The sequence below is a fragment of the Chrysemys picta genome, chromosome 10 (genome assembly GCF_011386835.1).
Source record: "Chrysemys picta bellii isolate R12L10 chromosome 10, ASM1138683v2, whole genome shotgun sequence".
Classification (NCBI taxonomy): Eukaryota; Metazoa; Chordata; order Testudines; family Emydidae; genus Chrysemys; species Chrysemys picta.
The window spans coordinates 39,749,061-39,765,434 of NC_088800.1; the positions used below are offsets into that span (position 1 = coordinate 39,749,061).

The 16,374-nt window shown below is 51.0% G+C and overlaps 1 protein-coding gene across 16 annotated transcripts in view; it reads left to right on the forward strand.

Moving 5' to 3' along the window:
• The first annotated feature begins 765 nt into the window (after positions 1-765).
• Positions 766-16,374, forward strand: part of LOC101942874 (myosin-3) — a 40,645-nt gene continuing 25,036 nt past the window's right edge. For 4 of the 16 annotated variants that reach the window (XM_005309210.5, XM_042843713.2, XM_042843711.2 and 1 more), the window contains exons 1-10: positions 1,222-1,360; positions 2,218-2,618; positions 3,135-3,286; positions 5,148-5,454; positions 6,371-6,468; positions 7,533-7,632; positions 9,696-9,821; positions 11,588-11,713; positions 13,915-14,019; positions 14,310-14,498. In XM_005309210.5, the coding sequence (XP_005309267.2) occupies positions 2,397-2,618; positions 3,135-3,286; positions 5,148-5,454; positions 6,371-6,468; positions 7,533-7,632; positions 9,696-9,821; positions 11,588-11,713; positions 13,915-14,019; positions 14,310-14,498 (1,425 nt within the window). In that variant the 5' untranslated portion in view covers positions 1,222-1,360; positions 2,218-2,396. Of the gene's footprint in view, positions 1,361-2,217; positions 2,619-3,134; positions 3,287-4,502; positions 4,759-5,147; positions 5,455-6,370; positions 6,469-7,532; positions 7,633-9,695; positions 9,822-11,587; positions 11,714-13,914; positions 14,020-14,309; positions 14,499-16,374 lie in introns of those variants that run through there. The other 12 variants (XM_024110931.3, XM_065558465.1, XM_042843712.2 and 9 more) reach the window with 11 other exon arrangements.

A 16,374-nucleotide genomic window follows, 5' to 3' on the forward strand; every position in this document is an offset into this window, starting at 1 on the left:
AAGAAAAATGAAAAGAACCCAACATGTATTTTAAAAAAAATATCATATTTTTGCGGCCCGACTCATGAGTTTTGAACATGGAGGGTTGGCAGCTTTTATCCCTGAATCCGGCAATCCCTGGCATGGCTGGTTTGCCAGCATTCAGAGAGGGATTGGATTCCCAGCCCCCTTTTCCCCTTTGAGTGCAAACATGAGTGTCAATGAAAAGCTAATAAAGGGATCACTGGTTCCTGCTATTAATAGCCGGTGAGTCACGTACGGTATGTAAAAGAGACTTGATGGACGTTTTGGGAGGTAATTGTTGTCGGAAGGCTTATGCAGGCGGTGGGGAATGTGGAGTGCTAGGTAAATGGTGTCTGTAAAGGGATGTATAGAGTGAGCGGCAGGTGGAAAGGCAGCGCACCTATAGCTGCAAATGAACTAAGAGGGGATTCAAAGAAAACTGCCACGTAACAGACACAATTTTCTACCTGTTGCATTTTGTTATTGAGAAGAGTAAATTACTCAATGTAGATTTTAAGCTACTTAAATCGAATCTTTAAAATAATTAAAAACCAAATAGGAAGTTGCCATCTTTCCCTGCTTCGCCACTGTCCTGTCGTGTGGCCTTGGGCAAGTCACTTTATGTCTCTGTGCCTGTTTTCCCTCTAGTTAGATTGGAAGTTCTTTGGGGCAGTATCTTTTTTTTTTTTTTTTTACATCTGGGCACTTTTCCAGTCATATGTTCAAGGGTAGATCAGATTTCTTTGTTTTAATAAGACAGTTACTGCAGGAAGGCTGAGCCAGAGAAATGAGGTTTGCATTTTGTTCTGAAAGCAGAGTTTAGTTGTGGAGGAGGGTTTTGCCAGGGGGAGCTGGTTAGTTGCAAATTCACTGGCTCTGGCGACCCTGACCGCCCACTACTACCATGGATGGAGACCCTGAATAGCCTAGCTCCCTCAGGTAGGATCTCAGCTGCGCCACCACGATTCCACTATCCCTGGGGCCCAGGATTGGGGCAGTTCTACTTTCGTTCCCAGGGAAGTGCTGAGCATAGAGTGAGAGGGACAGTGGCAGGAGAGGGGCCCAGGGTGTGTGGGGAAGCGTGGGCCTGCTGCGGCTGGTGAGTAACTCTGCCAGGCGCCCCTGCCGCTCCCCCAGCTGACAGCCGCCTACGCTTCACAATCGGAGCCAGTTTATCAGGAGAGGGGGAACAGGCACTTTGAAGCTTGTTGCCATCTCGGTTGCCGTGGCAGCAGCAGTCCTGTGTTTCCTGACATGGGGAGCGGTGGTGAGTACAGCAGCTGAGCTGAACGAAGAGACGCCCAGGAGATTCAATCGTTCGGGGTCCCCGAGGGCCTGTGGGGAGACTCGCGGATGGGTAAGTCACTTACCAGCGCTCTGCTTGCACTCTCACCAGCGCCTGTGTTTCTCCTGGCCAGAGCTTGCAGCAGAGGGTGCAGCCACTTCGTGTTCACCAGGGCTTGGTCTTTTCCTATCACACACCCTGTGTTGGCAAATGCAGGGTGTTGTGAATAGAGATGGGGTCCAGTTTAGAGCTCTAGGGCCACCTGGGAGCAAAGGTTCCTCCTTCGGACTCTCCCCATGCTGGGAGCTGACGTTGCCAAGGCACTACCGAGCCTTATCTGCCCACTCCTGTTCTACCTCCAAGTCCATGGTCAGAGCCTCCCACCTCCCTCTGCAGCATCGTCGCCTGTGTCACACGTCTACAGGGATGTTTGCTGTGGGGTTGACCAGGTGAGCTCTGTGACTGGTAGGGGAGAGTGGCCTTCAGTCTTGCAAGTGAGGTGGGATATGGGCGTTCCTGGTTTTGAGCTCGTTCGGGGAGTCATCTCCACGAGAGGAGACGCAGTCATCTGTCTGTGGGTTTATGCTGTGCTCAGCGCTGTGACATCTGAGAGAAAAGGGTTCTTATTGGCCTTCACCTCCAGTGGGGCTACCAGCACAGTCCAGGGGAGAGGATGGGGTTGCAAGCCTCCTCCCGTTCCCTCTCTCCAGTGTCCTGATCTTACAGATCTGCCCTGCCGATTGCAGCCAGAGGATCTGCCCCATAGCACAGTGTGCCGATTCACACGGCACCCTGGGAAATGGAACGGAGGATTCTGGGATGTGCTTGGAGGTGGCGCAGTAGTGAGTGACATTGCAGGGTGAGGTATCCCATAAGAATTCCCTCTTTGGGTATCCACTGATTCTTCCTTTTGCTGCCGTTGGTGACAGGCCTCTGGCACTCCACGCCACAGCTGGATTGCACCTCCTCCGTGTGCCATAGATCTGGATCTGTGAGATTCTCCTTGGAAAGGGCAGTATGTGAAGCAAACATCAGTACCTGAGACTAAGCTGCACTGATGACCCTTCAAAAGAGGGCACCCCCCCTCCCTCATACCACCGGGCCATAAATGTCCCACCAGAAGCAGAGCAGCTTTCCTGGCCTGCCGTCCCGGTACAGCGGTGATGGATGCTTCCAGCATGGCACTGTCATGGGGGCCTCAGGCTGGGCTGGCCAGGATCCTGAGAGCTATAAAAGAAGCCCACGGGCATCTCGACCCTGTTCCGTGTCGGAACTGGAGAGGAGCTACACAAACAGCTACCCCTTGTCAGGGGTCCCCTTGCAAGGAGAGGTAATGGGACCAGCCTGACCTTCGTGCTGGGGGACCAGGCATCTCTCTGGGGCTTCACAGGATCCCTGCAAAGGGGTCATTTTCCACCCCTGGCCTTCTGCTTATCATACCATGTGGCTCCTAAGATAAAGCTGGCTGATGTCCTGCCGGTGATGGGTCTGGGACTGGGTTCCTTGACACACTCAAATTGCTCAGAGGGCAATATGCCAGCAATCCCCCGTGATCTCACCTCTGGCATTACCTCTGCCACACCCCAGAGGCCCTCTCCCTCACAAGCTGAACTGCACTGCCATGACCATTCATGGGGTGGCCAGGTAGCAGGGGTTGTTAGTGACTGCTCCCATGTTTCACTGCCTTTGTTCAGGCAACATGCCTGACATTGATGGGGAGTGATTCCAGTAGGGGACGGGTAGAGTGAAAAGGAGAGAGTGTGAGCGTGTGTATCAAGGGGGGATCAAGATCGAAGTGGCACATCCCTGTCCTCTGCATCAGTCTTCTCTTCCTCACCTCATTCAGAACCCTCTGAACGGGACGCCAGGACCCTGGGAGCCCGGCCACTCAAACAGCGCATGGAGAGAATCCAGCAGGGGCTTTTTTAGGCCCAAGCACATCGAAAGAGCCAGGTCCATGAGCCCCTTGCGAGGGATCCACTCCATAGATAGTGGGATGTAAGTTCAGTTTTAAAAGAGCTTGGGATGGGAGGGATCCTGTGGGAATCGAGTGGAATCATCTGTGGTTGAGGGGTGCGGAAAACTTGCTTGTTGGGAAGATTTGCAAGGAATCTTTCATATATAAGTACAGTTTAGTTGGATGGATGGAAGGACAGAAAGAAATACTTACATAGCAGGTCAGATCCTTTTCTTAAGCAATACATTACAACTGGAACTCCCTGCTGCTGTGTGTTACTGGATCAACTTGTTTAATACATTTAAAAATGGATCAGACACTCACAGTCAGACAAATAGCATCCGCAGTCACACTAGGTAAGACAAAACAAGGGCTGTTCATCCTCATGCTTCAGGCCAGAAATTGATTACCACTTGCAGTCAGGAAGAAATTTCCCTGTTGGATATAGCTCTGCATAACTAGGTGCCTGAAGAGGTTTTCTCCTTCCTTGAAAGCATCCAGCATGCAGAGGATTGGATTAGATTAATCATTGGTGGGTTTCAGGCAGGCAATTGCTATGTTCTTACATCACACATCTGGAATTGTGAATTACTGGGCAGAGCTAGTTTGTGTGCAGTAAGTTGTTTCAATCACATGAGTTTAAATTGCATCAGCTGTGGAATATTGCAGTGTAATTCATACTCTGGAATGACTGTTTTTGGTTAATTTCCTTTTAAAATAAGAAATATGTCCTTCCCCTGAGAACTATAATGGGAAAAATATGCTTAAGATTGATTGGTCCATCAGTTGATCTGTTCATCCCCATACATATACATCCATCTAGCCATCCAAACTGAGATGGTGGTTTCACTAGCATTCCTATAACTCTGATTTTACCAAACAAAGCCCCTGAGCAAAGAGCAGAGGGGAAGTATAGTCCAGGCCTTTAAATTTCCACTTGCCCTGCAGAAGTGGTGGGTTTTTTTTAGTAGGATCTCAGTGTAATTCAATGGAATTCACCTGCAGGACACCAGCAGGACTGGAGGAATTTTCAGGTGTCAGAACTGCAAGTGGCTGCCTAGGGTACCGCCTCTCAGGAGTCACTGGAATAGCACAGGGACCATAATGATCACTCAGCAATACTTTTGTCCCCTGCTGCTCTTCCCAAGGCACCTGATCCTGATATGGGCTAAGTATCAGCAATTCCCACTAACATCAGTGGGAGTTAAAGGTGCTTGGTAGCTCTCAGAATTAAGCTTTGGCTTTGAAGTTTATGCCCCGCTCTAGTCCTGCTCACTCCCACCAGAAAGGGAGGCCATGTTTCTGCTCAGCCATGTGTAGTGGCTGCATTTGGCTTTCATTCCACCTCTCCCTCCCACCATGCCTCCTTTGAAGCAATGCTGCACCTAGCGCAGTGGTTTCTGGGACACATTTGGGAACAGACATCTGGTCTTCCCTGCATTTGCTTGAGGATTCCCTGGAGGAATCAGGTGTTTACTGTGAGCTTTCTCAGCCATTCATTGAAGGGACTGGGGTGAGTATTGAATCTTTAACAAAGAGAGGTTTTCTTCCTGCTGTTTTTAAGGCATCTGACTTAAATAGGAGTTATTCCTTCCCCTTTCAGTCATTCAGGTTTCATTTATTTGATACTTGGGATGACATCATCCTACTAGTTCTCCAGTTGTCCGTAGAGTCTCCTAGGATATAGAGGTTGGACAAGATATTTTTCCTAAATATGCCCCAGAATCCATTGCACCAGGTAACCTTTAATGGCCAGTGGTATGACTAATGAGTTGTGAACAATGGTTTAAGGATCATTTTTGTCACCATTGGGGTCTCCTGTTAGCTATCCTCATTGCTCTGCCTTCCCAGGCCTTTCAATCAGTCGTTAAAATAAAAAAGGATGGATCTCTTTCTTGGCAGAGTTTTAACCAATGGCATGGAATGTGCCTGGAAACATTCCAGCCCACCACTCAGAAGGAGGCATTCTTTATCTCGTCTCCCGGACTGGGACACAGAAGAATATGGTCCCATGCGGCCATTGGTTCGAAGGGTGTGGAGTGGATTGGAGCTGGACCTGCGGGCATCTTTACCAGAGAATGTGCAGAGGACTGCAGGGCTGGGGCCCTCTCTGCGGGACGCTCCTGGGGTGCTAGAGGGACAGGCAGAAGAGCTGCAGAAACTGGAACTCAACAGGGTGAAGTTTGAGCTGCTTTCCATTAAGCAGAAGGTAAACTGGAGTCTCTCCAAAGCCTGGGGGAGTTTGTGAGGACCTGTCTGATTGGGACACAGGAGCAGCTGCTGCTTTTAGTCCTTCTTCTAGACACTCGCCTGATTTTGGGGCTGACCCTGAGACATGCTAAGCACCTGCACCCTCCATTGGTTTCAATAGGAGCTACATGTGCTCAGGACCCCTCAGGCTCAGGCCTGGTGAGTCTAACCAACTCCAAGCTTCTCAGATGCAGCACATTACATCTCAGTGGTCTGGGCAGGCTGCTCACTTGCTTCCATTGGGATGACTTGAGCTGGTGTGCAGGGCCGGCTCCAGGCACCAGCAAAGGAAGCAGGTGCTTGGGGCGGCCAATGGAAAGGGGCAGCATGTCCAGGTCTTCGGCGGCGAGTCCCTCACGCTGCTGAATTGCCGCCGAAGAATGAAGTGGCGCGGCAGAGCTGCTGCCAAAATGCCGCCGATCACGGCTTTTATATATATATAAAATATAATTTGGCTTCGCCACTTGGGACGGCAAGGAAGCTGGAGCCGGCCCTGCTGGTGTGTGCCCATCCTTTGGAGGGTGAATGCAGTACAGTGGAGTGGGATGGTGCTGTTCACACTCTCTGTACCTGAGTGCTCAGTGCTTGTGGAGTTCAATGGAAAGGTCCCACTGTCTTCAGTGGGCTTTGCACTAGCTACGTTGTGTCCTGTAGCATGTGCTGTCATTTGAGGAACTAGAAGCTTGTGATCCTGGAGATCAGAGATGCCTGTTTGGGACCCTGGAGCAGCTTCTGACTTATTTCTGTTGGGAACAGTACAGCCTCTGTCATGGAGAACAGACAGTGGCACTCCTCTGGCATTGTCCTCTTCAAGGTTTAGTATAAAATTAAGTTGCTTGCCTTTGAATTCTCTCCTGACCTCGCCTTTCCCACAGCAGATGGAGAGCTCTCTCGCCCAACTAGAGAAGGAAAAGAGCTGGTTGGACCTGTCCCGCTATGAAGACCAGAAACAGAGAGGGGACCTGCAAGAGAAGTAGGTGGATTGGGGGCGGGTGGTAGGAAGGCTTTGGATTGAGACATCTAGGCAAGGAGTACGTAGGATGCAGGCAGCTGGGACAGGGTCAGAGGTACTGTACAGAGAGAGACTAGGGTGCAGAGTGGGTCGGCGAAGACGGCAGCTTAAGGAGCTTCTTGTTTAGCATGTGAAATCATTGAGCTAGAATGGAGGTTTTAGGCATACCTAAGGGAGTTATGCACCCAGAGTCAATGGGAGTTGGACACTTACCTGCCTTAGGTGCCCCTGGAAATCCTAGTCTAAATTTTTCTGTCAGCACCATATTACCCTCCCTCGGTGGCCTGTGTTCTCAGTGGGGCAGCTGCCCCAACCCAGGAGACTGGGTGGCTCGGGACTGGAGGTGGAGAGCGCCCCTAGGCATCCATGTCCACTCCAGCCCAGGCCAGTGGTGAGTGAGTGAAAGTTCTTCTCACCTGAGAGCTGTTAGTGGCTTGTGTGTGATGAGTTACTCTATCGAAGGTCTCAGTCCAGTCCTGGTGGCCCAGTGACCACACCAGAAATGCAGCCCCCAGATTTGGCAGTAGCTGTTTCCCTGGCTGGCATGCTCAGCAGAGAGGCCAGGGTTTGAATGAACTCCCCTAAGGTCAGGTTTGGAGTGGGCCCTGCTCTGTCCCTTGTACCTGTTCTGTGGATAAGCAAAGGACTTCAGTCTGTAAGTCAGCCTGGCACCTTTCGCCAGCGCTGAACTCACCAATGTAACTTACTCTTCTTCCTTAGGGAAAGGGGCTGTGGTGGGGACAGTGGCTGACAGTGATTGGCCCAGAGGTTGGGAGCCAGCATGGGGGTTGGGGCAACCTGGCAGTTTGGGTCTGGGGCATCTCTAGAGGAGGCACAGGGAACAGCTGTTGGACAAGGGGTCCATTTGGAGTGTGGGGGTGAGGACAGCTGTCAGGTAGTGCCCAGGCAGTGGGCATGGTGGTTGGAAAGAGGGCAGGGGAGGAGCAGTTGGGAAAGTGACAGAGAGATTGGGATGTGACAAATGGAAGCAGGATGGAGCTGCTGTCTGTCTGTCTGTCTTTTAGGATCCTTAATTTGGAGATGGAGGTGGTGAAGGCCAAATCCTGCTTGAGCAGAATGAGCTGCCGCTCGGTCTCCCCAAGTCCCAGACAGAGGTTGTCTGCGGTAAGGAAGGCCTGGCAAACCCCAGTGGCTATTACCTGAGGCTGGGCCCAAACATTTCAGAGAAGGCATTGCACATAGTAGGGGACAGAGCCCTGGCATCGGGCAGTGGCACATTCAACTGCCCGCAGTAACGATTGCAGTACTGAAACAGGGCAGGGGCACTCGCGATTGCATGCACTCGGATGCAGCACTGGTACAAGGCTGCAGCCCTTGGAATTGCACAGCAGAGGTTGCATGATTTTGGGGCAGTGAGAAGACCAAAAGGTTAATATTATGTGTCCTGATTCCTAAAGTCCGTGTAGGCTTTTTCAGGCTGCTCTGGAGCCTCACTCCCCTGCACATACTCAGGGTAAATCTTTGAGGGACGAGTGCAGGAGTTGCCATCCCATGTGCTCTGTGTTGGACTCTGCTGTGTGACTCTCCCTGTTTGCTCCTGGACTCCCAGCCAGCAAACCCACAACAAGGACAGATCTAATTAGAGGACACTCAGGAGCTAAATATAGCACAGGGCTAGGGGAGGAGAGGAGCGATGACCTTCATGCTCCCTGCTGTTAGTGGCCTGTGAAGTCTGGGCAGACTATGAAAAGCCCTTGCTCCCATGGAGCAGTGGGACTGGCACTGTGATCAGAGCGCAGAGGCTGAGGGCAGGCTGACCCTGGGTATTCCATGGGAAGGCAAAAAGATCTGCTTGCCCTTTTCTTCCCTGCCAGGCCCGCTCTGCACACAGGCTAGGTACAATCCTAATCTCTCAGCTCAGGGAAGAGCAGGGACTACTCCCTCTGTGTGTGTGCAGGGAGCAATCTTCTTGAAAGGAGGCAAAAAGGGGCCCCCAGTGCTACAGCTCTCCCCCGTCCACACTGGCTGGCTGGCTACAGAAAGGGGAACACTTTGCAGAGGTGGTGAATCAGGTGAACCCCTCCCCACCTCCTTGTATCTCAGGGATTGTGCCCCCAGCCCCTCCAGTAATCTTGCCCTGCGGAGTGCAGCTCCACACCACCCCCAAGGCCAGGCAGGGAGTAATTGGCACAGTCTGTCCCTTAAAGTGACAGGCACAACAATAATACTTCCAGCAGACAGACATGCTTGTTCTTTCTCACTTGGGCACAGGCAAGAGCTGGTCGTATTAGGCATTACAGGCAGCACTTGTTAGGGACTGAGCCCTGTTTTGGTTAGCAGATCGCAGTATGGCTAACCCCATGTGTTCCAAAATCATGAGGCTGACTTAATATTCATGTCTTTTTTAAAGAAAACCTAACAGTACCTGGGTTCTTTCCCTTTACCTCCTGACTACAGAGCCTTTGAGTAACACCTGGGTCAAGTATTCCAGCTTTTCTCTGCAACTATGAGTGCCAGAAACATACTTTTTTTTTAACAAAGGAAAGGTGGAAATCTCCTGTAATAACATGAATCCAGCAGCTGGGGCTTTATGAAAAGCACCAGGTATTGCGAGACTCAAGGTCAAATTGTGAGTTGGTCACACTAGGATTGTTCATGAGCCGAACCCACGTCCTGCAAACAAGCATTTACTCAAGCACTTCCAGCCTGGGAGAGGGTGGGAGGAACAGTTCGCAATCTGTTTGCGCTGAGTAGGCAGTGCTAGCTATTTGTGAGGTGTGAATGGTCACCATACTTGAATGGTATTTCTGCTGCCTGATTGGTTGACTGATCCTTTTTCAAATAGCAGAATGATGAATGTTTGTGACATTTGTGCTAATGTTTGTGAAACAATCAGGATTTGTGAATATTTTCACCAACGCCTGGCAGTCCTGCGGATACTTGTGAAACAGTCAGTCGTTCAACCAGAAGGGATGGGTTGGAGGCAGGATTCACTGGGTGAGATTCTCTGGCCGGTGCTGTACAGGAAGTCAGACGAGATGATCATTATGGTCCCTGCTGGCCTTAAAAATCTCTCTCTTTATGTGATTGCAGCAAACCAAACTGGGTGGCTTTTATTCCCATAAATATCTGCAGATCAAGCGGTTGCTCTGTGCATGCTAGGGGGTGGTTCGTGACTTTGGTGCCTCATCATAGCTGGCTGATGTATCCATTGTGTTGATTTGCAGGAAAAGGAGGAGCTGAACCGAGAAATGACAGCTCTTCAAGAAACCCTGAGTGGTTACAAGGAGCACATGAAGGTTCTGGAAGCAGAACGGGATGAAATGACCCAGCAGCTGAACTCAGCCAAAGAGGTTAGTTCCTTGGTCCAATGCACACAATCCCCTTGTCACTGTCTAGGGATATGTCTACACTGCAATAAAAAACCCGTGGCACTGGGTCTCAGACTCCAGCTCAACTGTCTCACGAGGCTCAAGCTGTGGGTCTAAAAATTGTGGTATAGACATTTGGGCTCGTGTTGGAGCCTGGGTTTGAGACCGTCCCCGTTGTGGGTCTCAGAGCCTGGGCTCTATCCCAAGCCCTTATGTCTACACTGCAATTTTTAGCCCCACAGCCCGAGCCCCACGAGCCCAAATCAGTTGACCCGGGCTAGCTGTGGCCGTGCCGCAGGTCTTCCGTTGCAGAGTAGGTGTACCCAAGGGGGCTGGGAAAGGATTCACTGCACTATTTAGGCACCAATTTGTAATGAGTCCATGAGCTCCAGAAAATAGACACAATTAGAAATGTCACATGTTGGATCTGGGACTGGACCCCTCACTCCTTCCGCTCCAAAAACACACCTGCTACTGCCTGGACTCAAAGCAATCGCATTTAAATTGTGTCTTGTCAGAAGGCCCGCAATGTACCAACTCACTCCAACATGCCATGCCTGTACGTTACAATCTATACTCTCACATGCTTCCTGACCTGTCCACTCACATCTGTATCTTCACTGCACCCCACGCTCCTTAGGGACGGGTGAACCTCAAACCATAAACACTCCAAAATGTGGATGCTCGTTCTCAGTCTACAAATGACGCTGCTCGACAGGCGTAGCTCTATGCGTTTTGCCGCCCCAAGCACGGCAGTCAGGCGGCCTTCTGCGGGTCCGCTGGTCCTGCGGATTCGGCAGCGTTTCTGCGGGCAGGGCTGGCTCTGGCTTTTTTGCCGCCCCAAGCAAAAAAAAAACCTGTGGCACGGCCGGAGCGGCAAAGCAGGAAAAAAAAAAAAACCCTGCGGAGCGGCCGGAGCCAGGGTGCAGGGGGACTCCCTGCACTGCAGACGTGCCCCAGCTAGCGGGGGGGAGGGGAAGGTAGCGGGTGGAGAGAGAGAAGGGGGGCAGCCAGGGCTTCAGCAGGGCGCTCGCCACGCAGCCCCGACCGCCGCGCCACCTGCTGGGAGGGCTCCGCGCCGCTCCGGTCGGCGGGGAGGGAAGGACGCGGGCTGCCCTGCCAGGCTTGCTACAGACCTGGCACCGGCTGGGGCAGACGGAGCACGCAGCCCGCTCCTAGCAGGGCACTCCCCTCCTCCACGCCGCCGCCCCCTACAGGGCGGCCAGATTGTCGAACAAATAAAACAAAAAACCGCCGTGCCGTCCTAGGATTGGGCGGAATGCTGCCCCGTAGAATCTGCTGCCCCAAGCACGAGCTTGCTCGGCTGGTGCCTGGAGCTGGCCCTGTCTGCAGGTGATCTGCCGGTCCTGCGCCTTCGGCCCCGCCACCGAAGCTGCAGGACCGACGGACCTCCCGGAGGCATGCCACCGAAGGCTGCCTGACTGCCGCCCTCACGGCGACCAGCACGCCGCCCCCCGCAGCTTGCTGCTCCAGGCACGCGCTTGCTGCACTGGTGCCTGGAGCCGCCTCTGCTGCTCGAGCAGCTGCCCAACCCAATCACTGCAGAGTTCCTGGAAGCTGTACAAGTAGTTGCTCCCACCCCTACTTGGCTGTCCAGACATTTGCTCCTCCCGTCTTCCAGCTTCTCTCCAGAGGAGAGATGGGGCTTAGTTACCCCAGAAGTTCAGGCATGTAGATTCAGGCCATATCCCTACTTCAGGGGTTCCCTTGTTCCGTTTGCTTCCCAGGGGCAACAGCTGGCTTTCAGCCAGACCAATGAGGCCAACCAGAGAGTGACGGACTCGCTCCAGGCGACAACAGCACTGCACAAGGAAATTGGCAGACTCCAAGTGGCTTACAACAGCACCAGCCGGGTATGGGGATGGAGGAAATGTGTGGGTCTGAATAACGAGCAGCCTGTGATTGAGCTCCCATTGGTAGCATGTAGAACAAGGTCTCCCCTTGTAGTACTGGCTGATGCACCATGAGAACAAGAAGGACAAGCTGTTCTCTATGTGCACGCCTGTACTGGTGCATACTTGAGTGTGTGCGTATGGGTATGATGCGTATCTGTGTCTGATGGGGGTACCATGCAATGAAGTGACTAGTGTACACATGTGCTGGGGGCTCCTTACTGGCTGGAAAGTCAGACATGTTTAAGCATTCGTGGGCTCTCTCTCCCTCTTGTGGCTGACCCAAGAAAAGGCTAAACTATCCAGTGCTCCAGGAGTGCACTTGTGGAGCAGAAGGCCCAGATTTCGGTTTCCTGCGCTGCAGTGCTGTGGTCTGGCTGGCAATCAGGATGGCTGCGTTTTCTATTCTGCTCTGTTCTGTGTAGGCTTTTGTTCGGTGCTCATCACTGTAGTATCTGAGCACCTTCCAGTAATGCAATGTGACTACACATCTGTCACGTGCTGGTTATTCACTCATCCTCCCCCCAGAGGGAGAAGCGTGTGGATTGGAGAGTCTTGTTTTGGTAGGGTTCTTATTTATTTGTTTGTTTGGGGGTCTTTTGTTAAACATACCTGTGCTCTGTGTTTATATTAGAGAAGGCAGATCAAAGAAATGTACCCTGCACTTGGAGCGGAAATCGGTGAGGTTTGGGATGGTCCTTAGTTCCTGGGGGAATTCATTCCCCCGTCTTAGATCACCCTAGGAGAAGATTCTGTCTCCTGCACAGTTGAGCTTGACCCATGTTACTGAAAGTTCCACTGTGCTGGAGGAGCGAACGCAGTCTTTGGCCAGGAACTTTAAAAGGTCTTTTTGATACCCTGGGCACAGGCCACGGAACACTTTGAAGATTAGGACTGAGACCTTCAACTTGCTTTGAAATGCTACAGATTGCCAGGGAAGAGAGCGTGTGCCAGGTGTGATGTGCTTATGGTAGCCTGAGTTGCTGAGGCGATACGCTGCAGCATTCTGTACTAGTTGGAGTTTCCTAAGTGCTGACGGTTTCACGTCCAGGGACATTGCACTGCTGTAGGCCAGCTGAGAGGTGATGAAGGCATGAGTAACTGAGGCCAGGATGGGGCAGAGTCTCCTAGCCTACCAGAGATGGTAGAATGCATTACTCATGGCAGTTGCAATGTGAGAGCTCAGCGTCAGCAAGGAATCCAAGAGTACTCCTACAATATGCACTGAATTGACCAACTGTGGGCGTGAATCTTCAATCAAAGGAGACTGCTCCATGACTGCAAACTCCTCAAAATACTTTCTTCTGCCCATCAACATCACCTTTGCTTTGCTTGGCTCAGCATCAGCCAGCGGTTCTTCATCCATGAGATGATCTCATCCAAGCACTGGGCCATCTTGGTGGAGGTTGTGTGATCATATGTGGTGAAGGGTGGGTAGAGCTGTGTGTCATCTGCATGTTGCTGGCACTTGAGTACATGTAATTGGGCCAATTCAGTTACTGGCTGCATGCAAATATTGACAAGGACCGGAGAGAACTGATCCTTGTGGAGGCTCACAAGGGTGTAGTGGTGGAGATGCAGTTTGCCATCACTACTCTTTGGGTGCATCCCTCCAGGAAGAGCTCAAACCACTTTAGTGCGTTACCCTGGACTCCTGCCAACTCTGTCAGGCTAGACAGCAGCATCTCATAGTCAGCAGTGTCAAACACTGCAGAGAGGTCCAGGAGAATGAGAATGGATGTCTGGCTTCTATCCATTGACAGGAGGAGATCATCCATCCGTGCCAGTGTGCCACTAAAGCAGTTTCAGTTCTGTGTCCTGGCCTGAATCCAGATTGTGCTGTGTCTAGAACATTAGGTTAAGTTTGATGTGCTCATAGCTGGCTTTTAGCTAGCTTCTCTATGAGCTTCCGCAGGAATGGGGGGTTTGACACTTGGGCGATAGTTGGCTAGAACTGAAGTATCCAGTTGGCTGGACTGTTGAGTGTTAGAAGGAGGACAAAAGATTCCTTCCTGAATGAGGCCTTAGCTATTTGGCTCAGGCTATTTGCCCCAGTTGTTTGTGGCTTTCTATCACATGCCAGGAAGGGTTCACAGATCAGTTACAGTCTCTATAAATATGATTTGTTTTTTCTCATCCTGATGTGTAATGTTCCTGGGCAGGAGAAGGAGCTGCTGTCTTCCAAGGTGGCCAGACTGGAGGAGAGAGTATCTGAGCTCACCATGAAGCTGAAGCCTGCCCTGTCCAACAGGGAGAGGTTCCTAAAGGTATTGAGTGGGCACAGGCAAATGAGAGAGAGAGGACGGGGAGTGGTGGGGAAGAGAGGCAATGACACAAGAGGAGGAATGGAGTGGGAGAAAGGAGAGGAGGGAACTTAGATACCCTGGTGACGAGTTCAGCCTGGGTGGACAGAGAAGAGAGAGAGGAGGAATGGCGAGTGGTCCCTCTGTCTGTATAGGCAGTAACTTTCACCAGTTTCATCTGTGCTGGGGAATCCAGATCAGCCTCGGGTGGAGACGGGCCATTGGGAAAGGTGACTGTGCTACTTGGCTTTCAGGAGAAAGTGGAGCTGCACCAGCAGGTGCAGGATCTCACCCTGCAATTAGAACATGCGCAGCGGAGCCGAGAGGGATTCAACAGCCAAGTGTCAGACCTCCATCTGGAGCTGGTGAATGCCAAGGCCCAGGCCAACCGCCAGGACCAGGAGAAGGTCCTGATGAAGGAGGAGCTGGTGACCCTCAGACAGGTGACTCCTTGAGTGACTCTTTGAGTTGGGTGGGGGAGCCGCGCGTGGACTCTGCAGGCATCACCCACCGATCCCGCTCTATGAGCACTGCTTCCAAACCCCACCCTTCTCGGTGAAATGAGGGCCCTGAGGCCCCAGCCCCTTAAGAGCCAGTAATAAGCTGCTTTACTAAAGTGGGTTTCCAAGATGCTCCCTCCATTCCCATATTCCTAACCACTTGCCCTACCCCACCACCCACTCTAGTCTCAGGTACAGTGTTGGCTTGTGTGTGTGCCCACCACCACCCTCTGCTGGGGGACTGTAGATCTTCTTCTCTCCAACAGTCCCCTCTACTAGCTGAACTAGCAGTGAGGTGCTTGGAGCCAGATGCCTTCAGCTCCTGTCTCCTTGACTCCTCATGACATTCTTGTCATCTATCCACTGCAGCTTCGTGCTAGACTTTCCAGGAACTGGGGTGAAGCCCAGAGGCTCTATTTTGAGCTGATGGAAAAGATCTAGAATTTGTAGGGCTGTCAAGTGATTAAAAAAATTAATCGTGATTAATGGTGCAATTAAAAAAATTAATCATGATCAACGGTGCAATTAAAAAATTCATTGCAATTAATCGCACTGTTAAACAATAATAAAATACCATTTATTTAAATATTTTTGGATGTTTTCTACATTTTCAAATATATTGATTTCAGTTACAACACAGAATACGAAGTGTATAGTGTTCACTTTATATTATTATTTTTGATTCCAGATATTTGCACTGTAAATGTGATAAACAAAAGAAATAGTATTTTTCAATTCACCTCATACAAGTACTGTAATGCAATCTCTTTGTCGTGAAAGTGCAACTTACAAATGTAGAATTATGTACAAAAAAATAACTGCATTCAAAAATAAAACATGTAAAACTTTAGAGCCTACAAGTCCACTCAGTTCTATTTCTTGTTCATCCAGTCACTTAGACAAACAAGTTTGGTTAAAATTTGCAGGAGATAATGCTGCCCACTTCTTGTTTACAATGTCACCTGAAAGTGAGAACAGGAGTTCGCATGGCACTGGTGTAGCCGACTTCACAAGATAATTACATGCCAAATGCACCAAAGATTTATATGTCCCTTCATCTTGAACCACCATTCCAGAGGGCATGTGTCCATGCTGATGACGGGTTCTGCTCTATAACGATCCAAAGCAGTGCGGACCGACGCATATTCACTTTCATTATCTGAGTCAGATGCCACCAGCAGATGGTTGATTTTTTTTTTTTTGGTGGTTTGGGTTCTGTAGTTTCCGCATCAGAGTGTAGCTTCTGAAAGCATTCTCCACAGCTCGTCCCTCTCAGATTTTGGAACGCACTTCAGATTCTTAAACCTTGGGTCAAGTGCTCTAGCTATGTTTAGAAATCTCACATTGTCAGATATGCAGTGAAAGTGTTCTTAAAACGAACAACATGTGCTGGGTCATCATCCGAGACTGCTATAATGCAAAATACATGGCAGAATGCGGGTAAATCAGAGCAGGAGACATACTATTCTCCCCCAAGGAGTTCAGTCAAAACTTAATTAATGCATTATTTTTTCAACAGTGTCATCAGCCTGGAAGCATGTCCCCTGGAATGGTGGCCGAAGCATGAAAGGGCATACGAATGTTTAGCACAGGGGTCGGCAACCTTTGGCACGTGGCTCGCCAGGGTAAGCACCTGAAAGCGAGAACAGGCGGCAACCTTTGGCACGCGGCTCACCAGGCCTGGGACGGTGAACCGCGGCCAGTGGGAGCCGCGATCGGCCGAACCTGCGGACAGTAGGTAAACAAACCGGCCCAGCCCGCCAGGGTGCTTACCCTGGTGAGCCGCGTGCCAAAGGTTGCCGACCCCTGGTTTAGCATA